Source organism: Monodelphis domestica, chromosome 1, assembly GCF_027887165.1.
Source record: "Monodelphis domestica isolate mMonDom1 chromosome 1, mMonDom1.pri, whole genome shotgun sequence".
Lineage (NCBI taxonomy): Eukaryota > Metazoa > Chordata > Mammalia > Didelphimorphia > Didelphidae > Monodelphis > Monodelphis domestica.
In genome coordinates this window covers 594,912,174-594,931,767 of record NC_077227.1, presented here as the reverse complement: position 1 = coordinate 594,931,767, position 19,594 = coordinate 594,912,174, and the positions used below count along the sequence as shown (strand labels likewise).

The 19,594-nt window shown below is 38.9% G+C and overlaps 1 protein-coding gene across 1 annotated transcript in view; it reads right to left on the bottom strand.

Moving 5' to 3' along the window:
* The window catches only part of LOC130457302 (zinc finger BED domain-containing protein 5-like), a 28,905-nt gene extending 11,812 nt beyond the window's left edge, over positions 1 to 17,093 (bottom strand). Inside the window, 8 exon segments of the mRNA XM_056817723.1 lie at positions 3,065 to 3,184; positions 3,186 to 3,323; positions 3,325 to 3,520; positions 3,522 to 3,641; positions 3,643 to 4,564; positions 4,817 to 4,933; positions 5,174 to 5,444; positions 16,917 to 17,093. Coding sequence (XP_056673701.1) covers positions 3,065 to 3,184; positions 3,186 to 3,323; positions 3,325 to 3,520; positions 3,522 to 3,641; positions 3,643 to 4,564; positions 4,817 to 4,933; positions 5,174 to 5,444; positions 16,917 to 17,093 — 2,061 coding nt within the window.
* Between the last annotated feature and the right edge of the window lie 2,501 nt (positions 17,094 to 19,594).

The window sequence follows — 19,594 nt, the reverse complement described above, 5'->3', positions numbered from 1 at the left end:
TCCAGCTTTTGGCATACTTATATAATCAATTTGCAGGGAAATGTGCCACAACAGTTTTAACTTTTACATCCATTACTGGTTCCATCCAGTCATATTCTACCACAATTAAACAAATATTAGGAAACAAAACAAATACAATATAGGGAATATACAGAATGTACTCCCACAACATCATTAACATAGTAACTAACATGTCTCCAGACATGCATACATTAAACAATAATGCAGGATTAACAAGTGTATTTGTATTATTATGATCCACTTTGAACAGTTTTTAAGATACAATTACAAAAGGTTACAATTTTACAAAAAAAATTTTTTTAAGGTTCACCCTGTAATGTTTTTAAATGTCCCACAGCTTTCCAAGAGCCTTAGAATTCTGCTGACTTCCCACTCTGGACTGTACCACTCTCAGAGGGATTTTAGAATGTTCCAACTAACTGCCTTGTCTCTAATGAAACCTTATCTACATAGATGAAAATACATAAAAATTAAGTTATACAGTCTACCTGGCTCAGCCAACTGAAATATTAGTATTAATTAGGAGGGTTTTATAGGGAGCAACACAGAAGGATTAACATATAAATATCTAGGGGGGGTTTAATAGAGAGGAGAGGTTAGGGAAAGGAGGGAGAGGGGGAAGGAAATCTTAAACCTTAAACCCTTAATGTAAACTCCTAACTAACAATCCTATTTTCTGTAGTAGGTAATCAATTTAAGGGTTATGGTGATTGAGAGATCAGATCTGTCACCCTCCTCCCTTTTCTCCCCCCTCCCTTCTCCCCCGCCCAGTTGGTGACACTGGAAGACAACTCTGATTAAGTTTCGTGATAAATCTAATAGATAACTCTCTCTTTGGATAGTTTAAAAAAAGGGGGTTTATTTAGGGAAAAGGGAAGGACAGGGAAGTTTGATGGGAGAGAGGGTTTAGGGTTTCCCTAATCTTAAAATACTCCTAAATTGAAGAATAGTAGAATAGAGTCTGGAATTGAGGGATATGGCTAACAGGTTGAGGGTTTTTAGTCATTTTTGCCCAGTAGGGAGAAATCAGTAAGAGAAGAATCCTCTCAGTCCTTACTCCTTCCTGTCTTAAGATCAAGAGACCACTTCTCACAGGTTAGCTGTTGGTTTCAACAGTTTCCCCCATGACCTTTCTATTCCAGAATGCTTCTTGATTGATAGCTTCTGCAAATCTTATTCCTTCTGCTCTATTGCAGGTTTTCTCCAATTTTCTCATTCATACTTCCTACACTAAAATCCTAAAGGCCAGTCCAACAGAGATCTTACATAGAGTCCTTGACAGGCAATTGTTGATATCTAAATGGAGGTCTGCTGAGGTCCATAGAATGGCAGTAGTTTTCCTCAATCTTCCCCCTAGTCCACCTAAGGGTATTGGGAAACTTCTGCTTACTCTTGATTGAAGGTCTGCTTGTCCAAGTTCCAATGGAGTCCAGGAGAGAAATAAGAATAAGATTTTCCACTATCAGTTTTCCCTGTGTTCTAGCAGAGGATCAGGAACTAAAATTTGACAGGTAGCTGAGAGGGAGGGAACAGATAAAGAGGAACACCACGTCCCTCCCAGGCAGAGCTGTCTAGAGAAATGGAATTGGATCTGGCCAGAGCTGAAGGGTAAGAGAAAATCCCCTGCAATCTCTGTTCCTATTTTCTTCTGTAGTTGATTGTATCTATGATCCCCTTTAGTACATTAAAGATATCTGATTTCTCAATTAGTTAAAATATCTATTAAAGGATAGTTTCTTTTTGAAATGGCAACTATAGTATAAACATAGTGGTATTACTGATGTATACCACAGACTCTACTATCATATTGGTCATTTTGTTGTATAATATGTTATAGATCCAATAGCCTGTAATGGCTGCCAGCACAACTACCCCATAGAGCACTTGTTTGAACATTTTTTTGCTGTTGTTTTAGGGATTGTAAAATTCAGTCGGTCTGGGTGGCAAATTGTAATAGATAATAATAAGGAACTATATTTGATGGTTAATTGATAACTGACAAATCAGGCAGTTATTTTATTTCTTCTGTCTTCCCCGCCTCCCTCTACACCTCCCTTTCTCCCATTTCTTCCCTCTCTCCCAGACTCCCTCTTCAGCCTCTTCAGCTTCCCTCCCCCTTTTCTTCTACTTCCTACTAAATCACTCAGTGTGAATTTGTGATGTCTCAAATGAAAAATACTTTTACTCTTCTTTATCTTAAGTAAGGGGTTTATTTGGGGAAAACAGGAAAGGGTAGAGAATGGAGGTAAGAGAGTTGGGGATTTCCCTAACACTAGAGAGAGCCTTAGGTTTGGAGAATATTGGGATAGAGTTCAAATTGAGAGGAATGATTGATATGTCTGGCATTTCAGTTACTATCATAAACAGGGTAAGTCAGAGAGATATCTGAACTATTATTCTTCCTTCTTCTGCCTTCAAAGTCACCAGGCCACCTCCAGTTTGATTTCCAAAGTCCAAGAGAGAAATCAGCTCCTTCCTTCCCTGGAAGGGAAGGCAACCAGGAGAAAAACCAGTCCACAGTCCTTCTGGCTCCAAACTGCCTTTCCTGGAAACATTCCAAATCAGAATTTTTGTTTGACTGACAGGTCACCACTCAGCCACTGCTTCTTCCTTTTGCATGCTTTCCCAATTCCTCTCTTCCACAATAGGAAAGAGGGAACAGGAAGTCCCTGAACTATATTCCTCCTATAGTTTCTTCAGGGGGTTTGAAGCTCAAGTCTAGGGACTAAGTCCCAGACAATCTTAGTATCTTTGTAGGTTCAAGATGATTGTTTTTCTTGGCACAAAGATATAGCTTAGAACAGTGGTTCTCAACCTTTCTAATGCCGTGACCCTGCAATACAGTTCCTCATGTTGCAGTGACCCCAAACCAAAAAATTATTTTGGTGGCTACTTCAAAACTGTAATTTTGCTACAGTTATGATTCGGAATATAAATACCTGATATGCATTATGTATTCTCTTTGCTGCAAATCAAACATAAGGTAAACATAGTGATTAATCACAAAACAATATTTAATTATATGTTGAGAAATATTAATTACAACATCTTCAACTTTCACTGTGAATGGACTTCTGGCAAATGCAAATGGGTTGTCAAGTAGATTAGGAAAGTATGATGAAATTTCATCTGCAAGCATGTACAAATGTTCTTTCACAGAAGTTTATCATCACAATTTTTTTGTCTGGCTCAATGTCATGTTCCTCAAAGAAGGCAGATAATGTAGGAAACATGTAAATTTCATTTTTATCCAATTTATTTTTCCAAAGCTGAAGTTTTATTTGGAATGATCTAATTTTTTTTGGACAAATCAAGGCACATTGCATTTGGTCCTTGCAGTGATAAATTTAAGTCTTTCAAGATGACAAAGATGTCCACCAAGTAAGCTATTTTCTGCAGCTCAGTTTTATCGCTAAACAGTGCTTCAAATTGCGGTCTTGCTTTCTGATTAAAAAATATTTTCAGTTCATCACGAAGCTCAAAGACACGTTTTAAAACTTCCTCTTGACAACCATCTGACTTCAGTGTGAAATAACAGAGCATTGTTTGGCACATCTAGCTCATTGCACAGTTGCCAAAACAGCCGACTGTTTAAGGTGCTTGACTTAATAAAATTGACACGTTATGGCGCTTTTCATTATTTCTTGTAAATCTTGCGGCAGTGTCTTAGTCGCTAATATTTGGTGATGTATCATACAGTGTGTTCCGATTGCTTTTGGCTATTCATTTTGTACCAAATGTTGAAATCCTGAGCGACATCCTAGCATAGCAGGAGCACCATCTGTGCAAACACCGCAAACCTTTTCCCAGGAGATGTTATGCACTTTTAGAAAAGAACCAACTGCATCAAAAACATCATGTGCAGTTGTTGTTGTTTCAAGCGGTTTGCAAAAAAGAAACTCATCTTTAAAGTCGCCATCATTAATATACCTCATGTAAACCAATAACTGGGCATAGTTTGTCATATCTATAGATTCATCAAGCTGGATACTTAATATTGGTAGTGGTGCAGATTTAATTTCCTTGATCACCTGATCAAGAATATCGGCAGACATGTCCTCTATTCTTCTGCAGACAGTGTCGTTAGATAAGGAAGTTGCATTCAATTTCTGAATGTATTCATTTCCAATCATTTCTCAAACTATGCCTTTTGCAGCTGGCAACAGTAAATCCTCAGCAATGGTGTGAGGTTTCATAGCTCTGGTGATTCTGAGTGCCACCAAATATGACGCTTCAACAGCTGCTACATTGTGTTTGTGGTATTGGCCATCAGTGTCAAATCTAGATTTCTTGAGTCCATCAACTTTGCTTCTAAAATAGTTGATATCCTTGCTAGCAAAGCTTGGATGCTTGCTATCAAAATGGCGTTTTAGTTTGTTCGGCTTCATAGATTCAGCGGAGAGAACTTCACAACAAATAACACATTGTGGCTTCTCAATTCCTGCTGTAATTATTGAGGTAAAACCATACTGCAAGAAAACCTCAGTGTACTTTCTTTTCCTAATATTCTTGTCTACACGATCCATTGTCATGAGATGGTTTGCTAAAGAAAAAATAAAAGATGGTTGCTTCTAAAGAGTTTGTTAAAGTTTCCTATTATTTACTATTCCCTGTGTTGTTTTCTATTACACACCTGTTACTATGACCAGGGGGCTGTATTAATAACATGCTTACCTAATGGATTTGTTTTTTTTCCAGATTAGTGGCAAGTTTTCTATATGGAACAGTGTGAACTATGTCATAGGATACACTGCAGTTTCTGCATAGCATGGCATCTTTCAGGTCTCTTTCATACTGTGAAGTAGTGGTTTCTGAGGGGGAATCCACATCTCATTTACTTCAATGGGAGACTCATGAATTCCGTAGATCCACTGTACGACAGAAATGCAGTTCTGGTGCATGTTTCTAACTCCTATTCAAGTCAATGGGAGGCCGCAGCAGATTCCGCTCAAACATAGAGCATGTTGCTTAAATTTTTCAGCGCTAGGAAAAACCCTAGTGTGGAAAAATTAAGCAACATGCTCTATATATGAACACAATCTGCTGCAGCCTCCCATTGACTTAAATTGGAGAGGAAGAGATGTGTTGGAAACATTTCTCCGCCTCTTATTGAAATCAATTGGACGCTGCAGCAGATTGTGCTGCTCATTACTTGGGCCAGCTATGCCCACTCCAGTGCCAGCATCTCCCTTTCTCCTGCTGCCCCTCTGCCCCTGGCTGCCCAGACTGTTGGGGCGGTGATGATACCCTAACAAGCCTGTGCTGCCCCCGCTACTGGAGGACACCAAGGATGAGGACCTCCTGCCCGGCCCAGAAGGATGCCACTCCACATCCATCTCCACCACCATGCCCTCCTCTCCGTACTCTTCTTCCTCCATCCCGTCCTCCTCAGCCTCTAATCCTTGGTTGTCCCTGCTCCACATCTGGTGGGAGCACAAAGATAGCGGTGACAGGGTGGATCCAATAGGAGGCAGCCTTAGCGCTGGGGTGGGAGGTAAGTCCTGCCTGGGGAGGGGGTCCGCAGACACTGCCTTCTTCCTGTCATCTCACTCCAGCTTGAGCTGAGGCTTCACTTTGCTGGGGTTACTCGGCTCTGTTATCTGCTCCAGGACTCGTTCTTAACTCCTCCAGAGCCAGTGCCCAGGTGGTCTCTCTGGGTCTCTGAGTCCGGTCTCCAGGCAACAGGGTAAATCCATCGCCCCTCATAGGGGGAGGGCTGCTGATAGGTAACTAATATTAGTATAATGTGTGGGCAGCAGGGTCCTCATTCTTTGAGATCTTGCTGTAAAGTAGTGCAATTTCTCAGCGGCTAAAGCCATCAGAAATATGTATTTCCCCTGTGTTTTGATCTTTCAATCCCAGCTGGGGTCACGACCCACAGGTTGAGAACCACTGGCTTAGAAGGAGTCTTCTGAAGGATAAGCTATTGCCTTCCCTGAATGGAAAAAGTCTCTATCCAATCACTATGTGACAGATGGTTAGTCTGAATCTTTTCTGTTGAATGAGGGATTTGTAGCTAGATAGACTCAGTGGAAATTGCTCCTTTCCTCTTCAGTTACAAAGGGAAGAAACTGAATCCTCAACTGCTCCTCTCCTTTTCTTAACTGGAGATTCCATTCCCACCCCCTGTTGGCAGCCAGAATTCTATCTCTTCCTTTCATGAGATAACACTGCAAAATCCAGTCCTTGTATTTCCTTCAATATTTCTCTCTTTCACTCCTGTCGCTCCAACTCCATCTGGGACAAACTGTCTCTCCAACAACTTTGGAATCTTCCCCTGGCAGCTCTGAAAATTCTTTCTTGAGGACTTGCCAATTATACTTCTGCACTAAGCATTACTTCCATTTGTACTAGTGGGGGATCAGGCACCAAAGCTTGACAGGACCGAGAGGAAGGGAACAAATAAAAGAGAAACACCACTTCCCTCCCAGGCAGAGCTGTCCCAGAGAAGGTGAAGTTAATCAATGTGCAGAGCTGAAGGGTAAGAGGAAATCCCCTTCAATCTCTGGTTTCTGTTCTCTTCTTTGGATGATTGTTATCTGTGATCCCCTTAGTACACTGAAGAAGAGATGTCTAGTTCTTTGGGAAGTTATAAGATCTATTTATTAGTTGATAGGTCTGGAATGGTAGGTTAGAGAAGAGGGAAACAGGAAGTTCCTGTTCTATTTTCTACCTAAAGTCAGACTTTCCCTCAGCCTCCTTCTTGAGATGATGGATTTTTTTGAAGTTCCCCTCCTAACTCATGGAATCTGATTCAAGTTCTATTATAAATCAAGATGTCCAATTTATTTAGATATAAAGGGTTGAAGGGTAATGAAGAACAGGGGGAAGAGGAAATCCCTAAGGTATTTTTTCCCTATATAGATCTTGAGGGTTTGAACTAGGGAAACTTCTTTAGAAATAACCTCTGGGTTCCCCTAAGGGAAAGAAAGAGAGTCTTTATCCTAAAGATTTTCCACCAGTTGAGAGATGAAATCATCTTCTATTCAGGTAAAAGGATTGAGAGATTTTGTGTATCTTCACAGCCAAGTAGCTCTCCCTCCTAGCTCCAAAGAGTTCAAGATGAGAAGAACCCTTGGTTTTTCTCCCAACTGCCTTTGGAGCCTGGCTGGAATTCTATCCCATCCCCTGAGGTCCTCTGGGGTTCCATCTGCTCTTCTGAGACATTTCCTTCAAAAATTCAATTTTTCATTGCTTCTGATCATTCCCCTGTACATATCCACCACTTAATTAGGAAATATGGTTAATCTGGGTCTCTTCATATCAACGAGGGATTGTAGCAGGATAAGATCAGCAAGGTTGTTCCTTTCCCTCTCAGTTCAGAAGGGACAAGAAGGTATTTTTCCAACTGTCTACCTGCTGTTCTTAATTTGATATTCCAGTTCCATCCCCCATTGGCAGCCAAAGTTCTATTTCCTTCTTGCATGAAATTTCATTGTAAAATCCAGTTTTTGCAATATATATTGTATCTCTCATCCCCTGTCAGCTCTGAAAATTCTGTCTGGAGGACTTGCCAATCATGCTTATGCACTAAGCATTACTTCCATTGCAACAGGGAGAAAGGTGTAATTCTCCCCAAAGCTTCAGTCCCTTTCAGTGATGTTAGGAAGCAGGCAGATCTGATCTAAAAAGATAACTTGTTTTTATTCTTGGGCTCACACAAGACAGGGAGAATTGGGGTTGTTGGATGAGGAAAATAGGAAATGGGAATCCCTATGAGCTAAAAACTGACCTCTCCCCCAAATCCTGAAGGTGCAGGTTGCCTACCTGACTCTTTTTTGGTCAGCTGTTGGGGTTGTCCTTCCTCCTAATCTAATCTAGCTGTGAAATGAAGTCCAAAGATAATTTTGGTGATAGAAATCTTTAGTGGATGGCTTTCTACAAAGTCACAATATACTTTTATTGTCTTCATCTGGAACAGAGGAATTTGGAAGGTAGTCAATGTCCAGAGTGACCCTCTATCTCATAGGTCCTCCCTTAGACCATCCACTCCAGGAGAGCTCCCAAGAATAAGTGAAGTGACTTTTTTAATCCTCCCAGCTCATCTGTTCCTTTCTGAAATCTTGGGTCTTCCTTTCCTTTCCCTGTTTGGGTTGTTCCTTTTGCCATGCTGGATCTGATTTTCTCTCTTACAGATCCCCCCTTTTGTTTTGTGCAAATATGTCAACCTGACAATTGCACAGGCTTTGAATACATTATTTACCTTATTTTATTAGCACTAAATTTCTATCTTATTTCTGTTCTATTTCCTACACCCCCCTCCCAAAATAAAAAAAATATTTTGACTCTTAACTATGTCTTAATCTTACTTAAATTAGTTTAACCTTGGCTTAAGTGAAACTATGCTAAAATAGAGTTTCTAGGAAGAGATTCAGGGTAAGTGTGTTTGATACAAAGGTTGATACAATTACATAACCTCTCTTTTGGACTAGCAATGTCCTTGAACAATATACAACAATGTCAATTCAACTAGTAACAATATCTCAATGATCTGTAGTTAGTCATATTTTTTTTCTAATTCTTTATATTATCTTACACTTTCTTAAATTCTCTAGGTATCACAATTCCTTAACATTGAAAACTTTACATGTTATATATTAGGCTAGTTCTATTCTTTCCCTATCACTGGCTTTCTAAGTTTTGAACTTCCCTTTTCAGCCCTGACTATCCTCTTTCCCTGATTTAAGAAAGGTTAAGAATGTTAGTTTATTCCTACTCTATGTTAGCATGTTAGTGCTCTGAAAGTATGCTTACATATATGTAATCATTATATATGATACATACATATTACATATATACATGAGTTCTGCTATGGAGTCAACCAGACAGAAAAAGGTTTTTCAAGAACTGTATTTACAAGTATATACATTTTTCATTTTCACAGACCTTGCTTATCTACAACAAGGCCCTTAAATCTGTCTGTTTCATGGTTATGTTCTAAATATGTTCTGTGGCATTTACATACTTACTCTTTGCAGATGGATCTTCTTCCCAGGTTTACTGTTGTTTCTATTTTTCATCCTTCTTATACCGGGCTTATGTGTGTGTTGCATGTGAGTGCTTTATGTGAAGTTAAGATGTGCGGTGATTCATCTAATGTGACATGTTCTTAGAAGTTCCTTTTCCTACATAGTTCATAAGTTATAGTTTTTTTCTGTGTTCCTTTTGTCCATTTGAAGCTTTTGATGGATTTGGAAGGATTTCTCTGATCCCGAGTCTTCCTCTGTAAAAGAAACAATTTTGACTATTCTCATTTTGCTTGTACCATTCTTTCTCCTTGTACTGGAATATGCATGCATGTAAGATTTGTTGATATTGTATGAGTGTAAGTAAGAGTGGTTGAGTGTGTGAATGTGGGTAAGACTTTGTGTGAGGTTTTTTCTTGTTTGCTTCATGATTTGAATGTATGTCATGTTCTTCTCGTAGTGTGATTAAGAGTGAGTGAGAATGAGATAGAGAGTTAGATAGGGTAGAGGAGATTAATGGGTTTTTCTGCTTCTTGGATTATAATTGGTCTTTCTTCTGTCATCATTCATATCTCAGCATCACTTTCTTTGGGGCTGTACTTATTTTGTGTTTCCTCATTCCAGTCAATTTCTCTCTGGGTTTGTATTTCTTATGTGTGGTCTGGGGCATTTTCTGATTCAATTTCCTTTGAGCTAGTTGGGGCAAAGTAGTGTTTTACATGTGCAGCATGGCACCATGGTTCTTTCCCTATGATTTTGATTGCAGAAGGTGTTGTGACTGCAACTTGGAATGGCCCGCTCCAATTTGGATCTGTTGCTGTGCTTCTTCTGAAGTTTTTCACATATATCATGGCTTAGGGGTTGATGTTGTGTAGTACAAAGTCTAACGGTACCCTTTGCACCATTAAGCCTAGATTTCTCAGTTCTTTCAGCCTGTCCCGTATATTTGTCCGATAGATGTGTAATTGGCATTCTCCTTCTAGCATGGAAATGTAAGATAGCTTTGATATCCTTCCATGCCAGAGAGGCTGTCCAAACAGTAATTCATATGGGGATATGGGCTTCATCTTCAGGTGGAATAGTGCAAGTGGGAGAATTTCTGGCCACTTGAAATGTGTTTGTACACATAATTTTCCCACTGCAGTTTTAAATTCTCTAGTCATTCTCTTCACCTGTCCTGAGCTGCCCATATGGTAAATTGTGTGTAGATTTCCCTTTATTACTAGATTCTGATAGACTTCTTGCAAGATTTTAGATGTAAAATGAGTCCCTCTATCAGAATCTATGCTGTTTGGAATGCTATATCTGGAGATGATCGCTTTCAGGAGTGTCCTGACCACAATGACTGTGTTATTCTTTTTTGGCTGGATATGCTTCTGTCCACCAGGTTAATCTGTCCATTTCACTAATGCATACTTATATGCTTTGTCACTAGGCATGTTGATGTAGTCTATCTGCAAGCATTTGAAGAGTGTGAAAGCTAACAGTCTACCCCCTAATGCTTTGCTTTTTAAATGACCCTGGTTGTATCATCTGCAGAGATCACATGGCTGACATACTCTTATTGCATATTATTACTGTGGGATTGTTAAGGGGAAAAAACAAGAGGGAAAACATCTAAATATTTTAAGTTTATTGATGGGAAGGTTGAGAAGAAGGAGGGTAAAAGGGTAAGGGAAGGTTATTGATCTTAACCCAAAAACTAATTCCCTTAGAACTATCTTAATAGCTAACTTATCTTTGCTAAATAAGTTTCCCCAAACACAATTTTACAAAATAAAGTCTAGTATATGAGCAAAGGTCCCAGAAGAAAATGTCCAAAGTAGGTCCAGCAGAGAAGTCCAAAGCTGGTATCTTTCAAAGGGCCAAAACCTGGTAGACGGATGTAAAATCACTCTCCTTCAAAAGCTTCCTCCAGGAGACTGCTTACAGTTGGGACCTTGGAATCTTGACTCAGGATCTTGACTCAGGCTGCCATGTGACTTTCTGTCACATGTCCCTGTCAATAAAATGGAAGTTCATATTGCAAAAATCCTTTTGCAATCTTCCTTTGCTTACTACAATATGTAGATATCCCTGGAGCTATCCAAAATCTGTTTATTTTATCTAACAATGCCATAGTGCCATAATGTCCTTTGGAATGTATGACATTGCAGAGATGATAGTACAATATCTTGGGCAGAATGGGTTTCCCTCTTTCTGTTATCCACATCCCATTCATTAATTTTGCTCCCAATCATTGTTTCCATGACTGAACCTCTCCTTTGTTGTAAGCTTGTATGATATCTTGCTTTTCCACTAGAGAGAAGTTCAGCACATGTATGGGACCAAATCAGGCTTCAAATTTTGCTGTTATGTCGGCCCTGTTATTCCCCTGGGATATCTTATCTTTGCCAAAGTAGTGAGCTTTGCAATGTATCACAGCTACCTCACTTGGCAAAAGAACTGCATCTAAGAGTTGTGATATGTTTCCCATAAGCTATGTGTTTCCCAAACAACGCAATGAACTCTCTGTTCTTCCATATATCCCCTACTCCATGCAAAACCGAGTAAGCATACTGCAAGTCACAAAAGACTGAGTCTTTTGTCTTTCCCTAAGATGAGAGACATGGCAAGAGCTTTTAGTTCTGCTCCCTGAGTGCTGACATGGCTAAGCAGAGAGGCATACCAGAGTGTGTCAGTTTGGGTGACTACAGATACACTGGTGACTCTTATTTTGGGGTATGTAGGAAGATCCATCTGAAAATAACTCCAGGTCAGGATTGATGAGGGGGTGGTATCTTTTAGATCCTGTCTATACTTCTACACTCTATCTATTGTTTGTGCACAGTCATGCAGTGGCTCTTCTGCTAAAGGTAAGTAGGGAATAAGAGTTGCTGGATTTAATGGTACACACCAGTTTAGGGACAGGTTCTCATTGCCTAGTGAGATGACTTCATACTGGGATAATCTGACAGATGCAAATGCTTGCATGTTACTCATTTTTAGTATCTTTTCAATTTGATGAGTAGAGTACACATGCAATCTGTATCCCAGAACCAGGTCATTTGCTTTTTTCACTATTAGGGCGACTGCTGCTATATATACATCTCAGACAATGAATCATGCCTTGAGTTACTGGGTATGGTACTATAATATGAAATTGGTCTCATCTGCAGTACAAAGGTCTGGGCTAGGACTCTAGAAGCTATCCCCTTTGCTTTGTGGACAAATAAATGGAATTCCTTGGAGTAGTCTTGAATCCCTAATGCTGGAGCTAATAAAATCACTTGTTTCAGTTGTGAGAGAGCATTCAAGTGTTCTTTTGGAAGTTTTAGGGGCTCTTCCACTTCATTTTTTGTTAAATCAGTTAGACACTTGGAGATGTTAGAATACCCAATGACTCACTGCCTCGAAAATCCACAAATCCCCAGAAACGCTCTTAGTTGTTTCTTTGTGCTTGGCACTGCTAGCTTTTGAATGTCTGCTATTCTTTTGGTGGAGAATTTTTTAGTGCCCTTCTTGAAGATCAAGCCAAGATTTTCTACTCTAGATGATACTCATTGCAATTTTTCCTTGAGACCTCATGCCCTCTCTTGTATAGTTCTATTAGCAAAGTTTTTGAATCTTGCAGGCATATTCTAGCAGATGGGGATGCAAGGAGATCATCCACATAGTTCATTATCTTGCTGTGTTTAAACTTTATGGATTCTAGATTTCTTTTTAATAGTTAACAAAATTTGACATACTTTCAGAACATCTCTGGACTAATCAAGGCCAGCAGTTGGTCCCCCCATTGGAATGCAAAAATGTTCTGACTTTTGGGGTTCAATTGGACCGTAAAATATGCATTGATGAGGTCCATGATGGTATACCCGCTAGATGAACTGGGTATCTCTGATATGATGGCATTTGGGGATGGAGTGACAGTATGGGTGCTTTTTATACAATTATTGATCACTCTCAAATCCTGCGCAAATCTCCAGCTGTTGTTTTTTTTCCATCAGCTGTTGTTCTGTTCTTTTTGATTGCTAGGATTGGGCTGTTGTACTCTGAGATTGTAGATCTCAATATGCCCTGCATCAGTAGACTCTTGATAATTGGAGTTATGCCCTCTATTGCCTCTTTGCTTAATTTATATTGAGGCATTTGGGGACGTGTTCTTTCTTTCATCTCAATCTTCACTGGTGTTGTTGATTTTATTCTTCCTATATCATTTGGATGTGCAGCCCATATGCCCTGTGGAATGTCTTGGGGATTTCAAACATTGGTTTGTCTATGTGCAGCTGATCAGGTGTTTCATATAATTGTCCCAAAAATAGAAATGGGTAGTGTTTCTATGATTGCTTGGGTAAAGGCAAATAGGTTTTCCCTGATTGCTCACATTTAATAGTTGCCCCAATTTTGCATAGAAAGTACTTCCCCAAAAGATTGTTGAGACATCCAGGTATTAATAGGAAGGTGTGATCAAAAGACAAAGGACCTAGCTTCACCATCTTTGGTTCAAGTTTTGGAACTCTTTGTATTTCCCTGGTAGCCTGAGCTACTGTCATGGACTATTTTACTATACTATTTTAAAGTATTCCACACCTCCCCAAAATAAAAATCCTAGTCTATCTTTACTATTCTAATCTTTCTAACCCTATTCTAAGATTTGGCATTAAGGAGAGTGGGTAGGTCATAAAAGTGCAATACAGAAATATGGTTTTGAAAACAATAGTAACCAATGCAACAATTTAAACAGTTTGTTAACAACAATATAACTTCCTTATTTCCTAATGAAGTCTAAGTAAAAGTTTTTTTATAAACAATATCTGTTCCTAACTTAAGTTAGGAACTTAATGTAGTGCACCAACTTGCTATGCTTGAAACTGATATTTGCTAAGTCTCTCTGAAGTAGTTGACAGAGTGACTCACAACATCTCTGGACAAGCCTTATCTAGCAGAGCTGATTTTGTCTCATTGGAAAGCAAAAATGTTTTGGGAGTCAGGGTACAATGGTATGGTGAAATATGCATTGCTCAGATCTATTGCTGTGTACCACTGGGCATCTGGTGGAATCTGTGTGATAATATCATTTGGAGAAAGTGTTACTATGTATGTTTTCTTTATAAAGTTGTTTACTGCCCTAAGATTCTGTACAAATTGCCAGAATTGTGTCCCATCTACATTTAGCTTGTTTTTCTTAATAGCCAAAATTGGGCTATTAAATTGAGACACTATAGGTCTTAAAAAGCCGTGTTGTAGCAAATTATTAATAATTGGTGTTATGCCTTCTATAGCTTCTTTGCTCAGTTTGTATTGATATATCTTAGGAGGTACACCATCCCTGACTTCAGACTTTACTGGTGCAGCTGATTTTATTCTATCCACATCATTCTAATTTTTAGCAAAAACCCCTTGTGTTATGCCATCTGCTATGTCATATAATGATGTTAACATTTGTATTTGTTCCAGTTTTTCCTCCAATTGCTCTAGATATAGCAATGGATAATGTTTTAAAGAATGTTTGGGTAAATGCAGGTATATATTCCCTGATTGTTCACATTTCAGGGTTGCCCCAATCTTACATAAAAAATCTTGTCCTCAAAGGTTATCTGGACATCCAGCAATTGGTAGAAGTGTATGATCAATAGTGAGAGGACATAGCTTAACCATTGTGCTTTTGAGCTCTGGGACTTGCTGTATTACCCCAGTAGCTCCAGCCACTGAAACCCTACCCCCTATAGTGGTATCTCCTGGGAATGTCTTTAGGACTGATTTTGAAGCTCCAGTATCCACGAAAATTTTGTATTGTTTCTTCCCCACATTAATCCATACATATGGTTCTGGTTTTTCTGTGGATATTGAATTGTCAATTTGTCACTTTGTACTGCACTTTCATCTTCTGCTATTTGTATAGTTGGACCAGTTAAATTTTCTTTGTTTGATTAATTTCCTGACTGATCTCTATTGACGTGTGAGTCTATATTGTCTTCTTCTTTGGAATATGAAATCTAACCATAGCTATTTGTTAGTTCATAAACTTTGACTTGGTCAGACCACCCCCTCCATTTTGAATGTTGGCTTCATGGAAGTTTCTTGAACCCTTGGCCATCATGGCAGTTTTTGTGTCCTGCATTCTATCTGGGTTTTCAAATCTAACTGATGTTACACTTACAATACATTAAATATTGTCATCAATATTAACTATATTTTAAACTCCATTTCCCTTTAGATTTGATTTTTCTAATTTGTATGGGGTGAAAAAATTCAACTTCTGTGTTCAAGTTAGATATATTCTCTAAGGAAGTGTGGACCAAATAGCTTTTTGAATTTCTAATTGGTCCAAATGGGGTTTTATCTATGTTTGTGAGATTATGTACATTGTTTCTAGCTCCTATAGATACATATGCCATAGTAACCTTAGTCTGTGCATGTATTTGACTATCATGTTGCAGGGAGTTGAAGTTTTGTTTCACTGTTTCTTCCATCAACTTGTTATTATGTTTATGCATGCAAGTTTTCATGGATTTTCTTACTCTTCATTTCAATCCCTGAACCTAATCTGCACCCAAAGAAGTTTTCTAAATATGTTTTGATCTGTTCTTTACTTTTCTCTTGACTGGTTACTATACACCTTCTGTCTGAGTCTCCAATATCTTTTCTCATCTGTGCTATCATATATTTAATCTGTTGATCTGTCTCCTTTACTTGTTGCTGCTTTTCACTTAAGTTTTGATTTGGTTTTTCATCATAACTTCTCACAGACCCAATAAATTAATTTTCAGGTACCACCCATGTAATTTATTCTCCCCGTATGGTTTTATGTTTCACTCCTGAAAGTCCCTTATTAATTGTCACACTCTGCCATTCCTTTCTGCCATGCCCTTGCTTATTTCCAAGTATCTTAAAATCTTGGCTTCATAAAGGGTGTCTTCCCTTGGCCCAAACCTCTAAGTATTTGGATTTTGCACCTCTTTTTATAGCCAATTTCATGCTGTCGAGGTCTGGTGTTTCTTGTTTCAAGTTGCAATGCTCACAGCACAAATTTGATTTGGATCTTTAATCAAGTGACCCACTTTGTGGCATAAAAAGCATTTTCTTGTGTCTCTCTGACCTCTGTGTTGCTGGTATGAGGGTCTAGCATAAGATTTAATATTTTGTAAGTTCCTGATTTGTTCAATCTCCTTTTGCTTAAGAGATTGCTCTGTATTTTCTAATTTTTGTCTTAACTCTCTCTTTTCCTATTCCTGTTCTTTATGGCTATTAAATAAAATAAAAGTGGCTGCATCTTATAATTCATTAATTGTGATGTTATCGTATTTAGGAAAATAATTCCCAAAGAAGTTCTTCAGACAAGAGTTACAACCTCTCTGGAATTGTTTCCTAACATGTGACACTGATTCTACTGAGTCCTAATTTAGACCCATGATAGACTCAACTGTCTCCGCCAGTCTATCAATAAAAGCATCAGGATGCTCATCTTTTTCTTGGCTTAACCTATCAAATTTTCTCCAAGCATTGAGCTTGGAACAAAAGGAATTTATTGCTTGCAGGAGGTCTTCCCTGCACTTCTTCAAGTATGCCAAACTAGTGGTATTTGAGAAATCAAAATCTTCTCTTTCCTCCTCTGTGGGCTAACTAGGCAGAAAATTGTCCTTTCTGGTCTTTTCAATGAACTATCTGTGCTCATGGGGCCTAAATAATTGAGATAAAAGAAAATCTGAATCCTGAAAATCAGGCTCAAAAATTTTAAAGGCCCTTTTCAGCTCCTTGAGTACATGGTAAGGCTCATTTATAAACTTTGGAAATCTGCATTTAATTTAATCCAATTCCTGGGTGGAAAATTGTTTGTGGATTTTGCAGTGGACAACACCAACTGAGTGTATACTCCTTAGTTTTTCCCTCTGCCCCTTTCTTATTCTGGTCCTTTGATTTCTTGTCTTTGTCTTTATTCTCTTTATCTACCAGCACTGTTGTCTCTTTCCCATTCCCATCTTGAGCCTGTCCTTTTAGATATTCTTCACACATCTTCCTGATCAGCTGTTCCAAGTTGTTCTCTATTACTAGAATCTGGGCTGCCTTTTTAGGTGTCATGAATTTGATGATGTTCCTGATGTATGTTAGTGTCTGGATTGCTGCCATGGCAAATACATAGGTTTGTGTGATTATTTGATATACCACTGTGTTTTTGGTAAATGGCATATTTATTATGAATGCAGTTGAATTAGCTATCATTCCTATAGTGTCCATCACCACACCAGTAACTGCACTGTAATATTGTAAATCCAATAGCAGGCAAAAGCAGCCATTACCATAACTCCACATACTATTTGCAGCATCATCTTTTTCACTGTAATCTATATCCCTTAGCCTGAGGTAGGTCAGACTGTTCTTGGAGTGCCAAATTGTAGTAGATATTGATACTAGGGGAATTATGGTAATGGGGAAATATTAGAGAAGTAACACCAGGAAGCAAGCCAGGGAAAGACTGGATCTTGAACCCTTCCCCCTGCTCTACTTCTTGTTCCCTTCCAATTTTCTTAAAATACTCAGAGATGGTAAGCTTGAAGATTTCTCCTAATAACCAAATCCCACAATAAAAAACTAAGAGGACTTTTATTCTTTTGGGTAGAGGAGGGAAGTAGAGGGGAAGGGTGAGAGGAAATTAGGTCTCCCTAAATTTTCTAAGATATCCTGCTGATTGAAGATTTCAAGATGTATTCAAATTCAGGAAACCAAGTTATCTTTCCCTAAGGGGAGATATTGACAGCAATGCTGACATGTTTCTTCTGAGCTAAACCCCCAAAGTCCTTTCAGCACACAGTCTTGGGGATAAGGCAAATGCTAGAGAGAGAGTTAATCTTCCACCTTCTGGTCCAACACCCAGAGAAGGAATTCTTTCAGCCAGCACAAGCTGCTTAACTGCTCTTTCCCAAGGCTCCATGGAATTTTCTCCTCATCTCAGTTGATTGGCATTTCACACAGTTCTGAGCTCCTCTTCTCTTTGCAGATGCATTTGTCACGTCTCAAAATCTTCATTTACATTTCCCTTCTGTTAAGTATTGATTCTCTACTCCTTCTTGTGAAATTTTAATGATTTGGTTATCTCCTTGTACGTTTCTGCTTAGTTTTTAGTCTCAGGGAGAGTGTAACAGGCTACAGAATGTTGATGAGAGGAGGCCTCTGCATTCTGGCTATTAGAATGTTCAGATTCTGAGCTACTCCAAGAGTGTCTGGCTGTTTGCTCTTGTTTCATATCTCCCTCTGTCATCTCCCTAGAGTTTGAGGAAGTTGCTGGTTCATGGGAAAGCATGTCATTAATATGGATTTTGAATAATGTTTTCCCCTTCTCAGTGCTTCCTCTCAGTGATTCCTAGTGATGGTTTGAATGGATTTATTATTTTCTGAGTGTAGTGAATCTGCTCTTACTTTGGGATAGAAATCCTTTGGTTCCCTGTGTGTAAAAAATTGTTCCTGCATTTCAGCATGTGAGAGTACAGATGTTTGTATATTGGGATCTGCAGCTCTGGACTCTTCTTGGGCTGTCTCTTGGTTTTTTCTTGTTTCTTTCTCTTTGTGGTTTGGAGAATCAGTGCAAGGTTTCTTTTTAGTTAGTGTTCTTTTATGGTGCTGAATTTGATTGAAAGACTAGGTAGGAATCCCTGTGGTATTTATTTCCAATCCATATTTGTATATCAGGAAATTTTCTAGGTATTTCTTGATCTGCTCTTTATCATTCCCATTGCTCTCTTCTGTGCTCCTATATGATTCAAATATGTTGTTCTTCATGTCTAAATGTCTCTTTGTAACTCTCTCGCCCTCTCTTCTATTTCCCCTCTTTTTTAAGTTCTTGTTTTCTCTGTCTCCCTCTACAGACCTTATTTCTCCCACCAACAATTCCCTTATTGCCTTCCCTGGTGTGACAGCCCCTGTTTTCCATCCCTTTACTCTCTTTGCATTAACTGTGGCTTTCATCTGGCTTCATGTGGTGTACTTGGAGTTTCCCTTAGATAGTACAGCCAAATATTTGGGTTTTGTCCCTTCACTGATCATACGTTGCATTTTATTTTTTCAGATCAGGGACAGTTTGTTCTTTTAATTGGCAGTGATCAGAGCATTTTGGCTTGCTTGGTTTATAATATGCTTGTTCTCTGTTGTTGTTCCTGTATCCCTTATATTTATTGAGCAGTTACTGTATTGTGCACCGCTGTTGTTTCCCTACTCATAATGTGATTTCATTGGGCAAAATTTGACTATGTGTCCAATCTTGTGGCACAGGAAGCATTTCCTAGTGTGCCCTTGCCCTTTTGGTAGATATTGGGGTCTTTGTTGTGGGAAGGTCCTAATGGTTGCTAAATTCTTGACCTCCTCTATTTCCTTTTGTCTTAAAGTCTCTTTTGTGTCTTCTAGTTTTTGCTTTAGGTCTTCCTTCTCTTTTTGCTGCTCTGTGTGTGTATCATGCAGATAGGTGGCTGAATCCCTTAAGTCCAGGATTGATAGTGACTCATATTGTGGACAGAAATGCTTATAGAAATTCCTAAGTGTTGCATTACATCCCTTTAGGAACTGCCTCTTAACCTGTGGAACAGCTTCCTGGCTTTCCTGTGGCTATCCCAAAATTGTTTTTTCATTCTCCATTAACC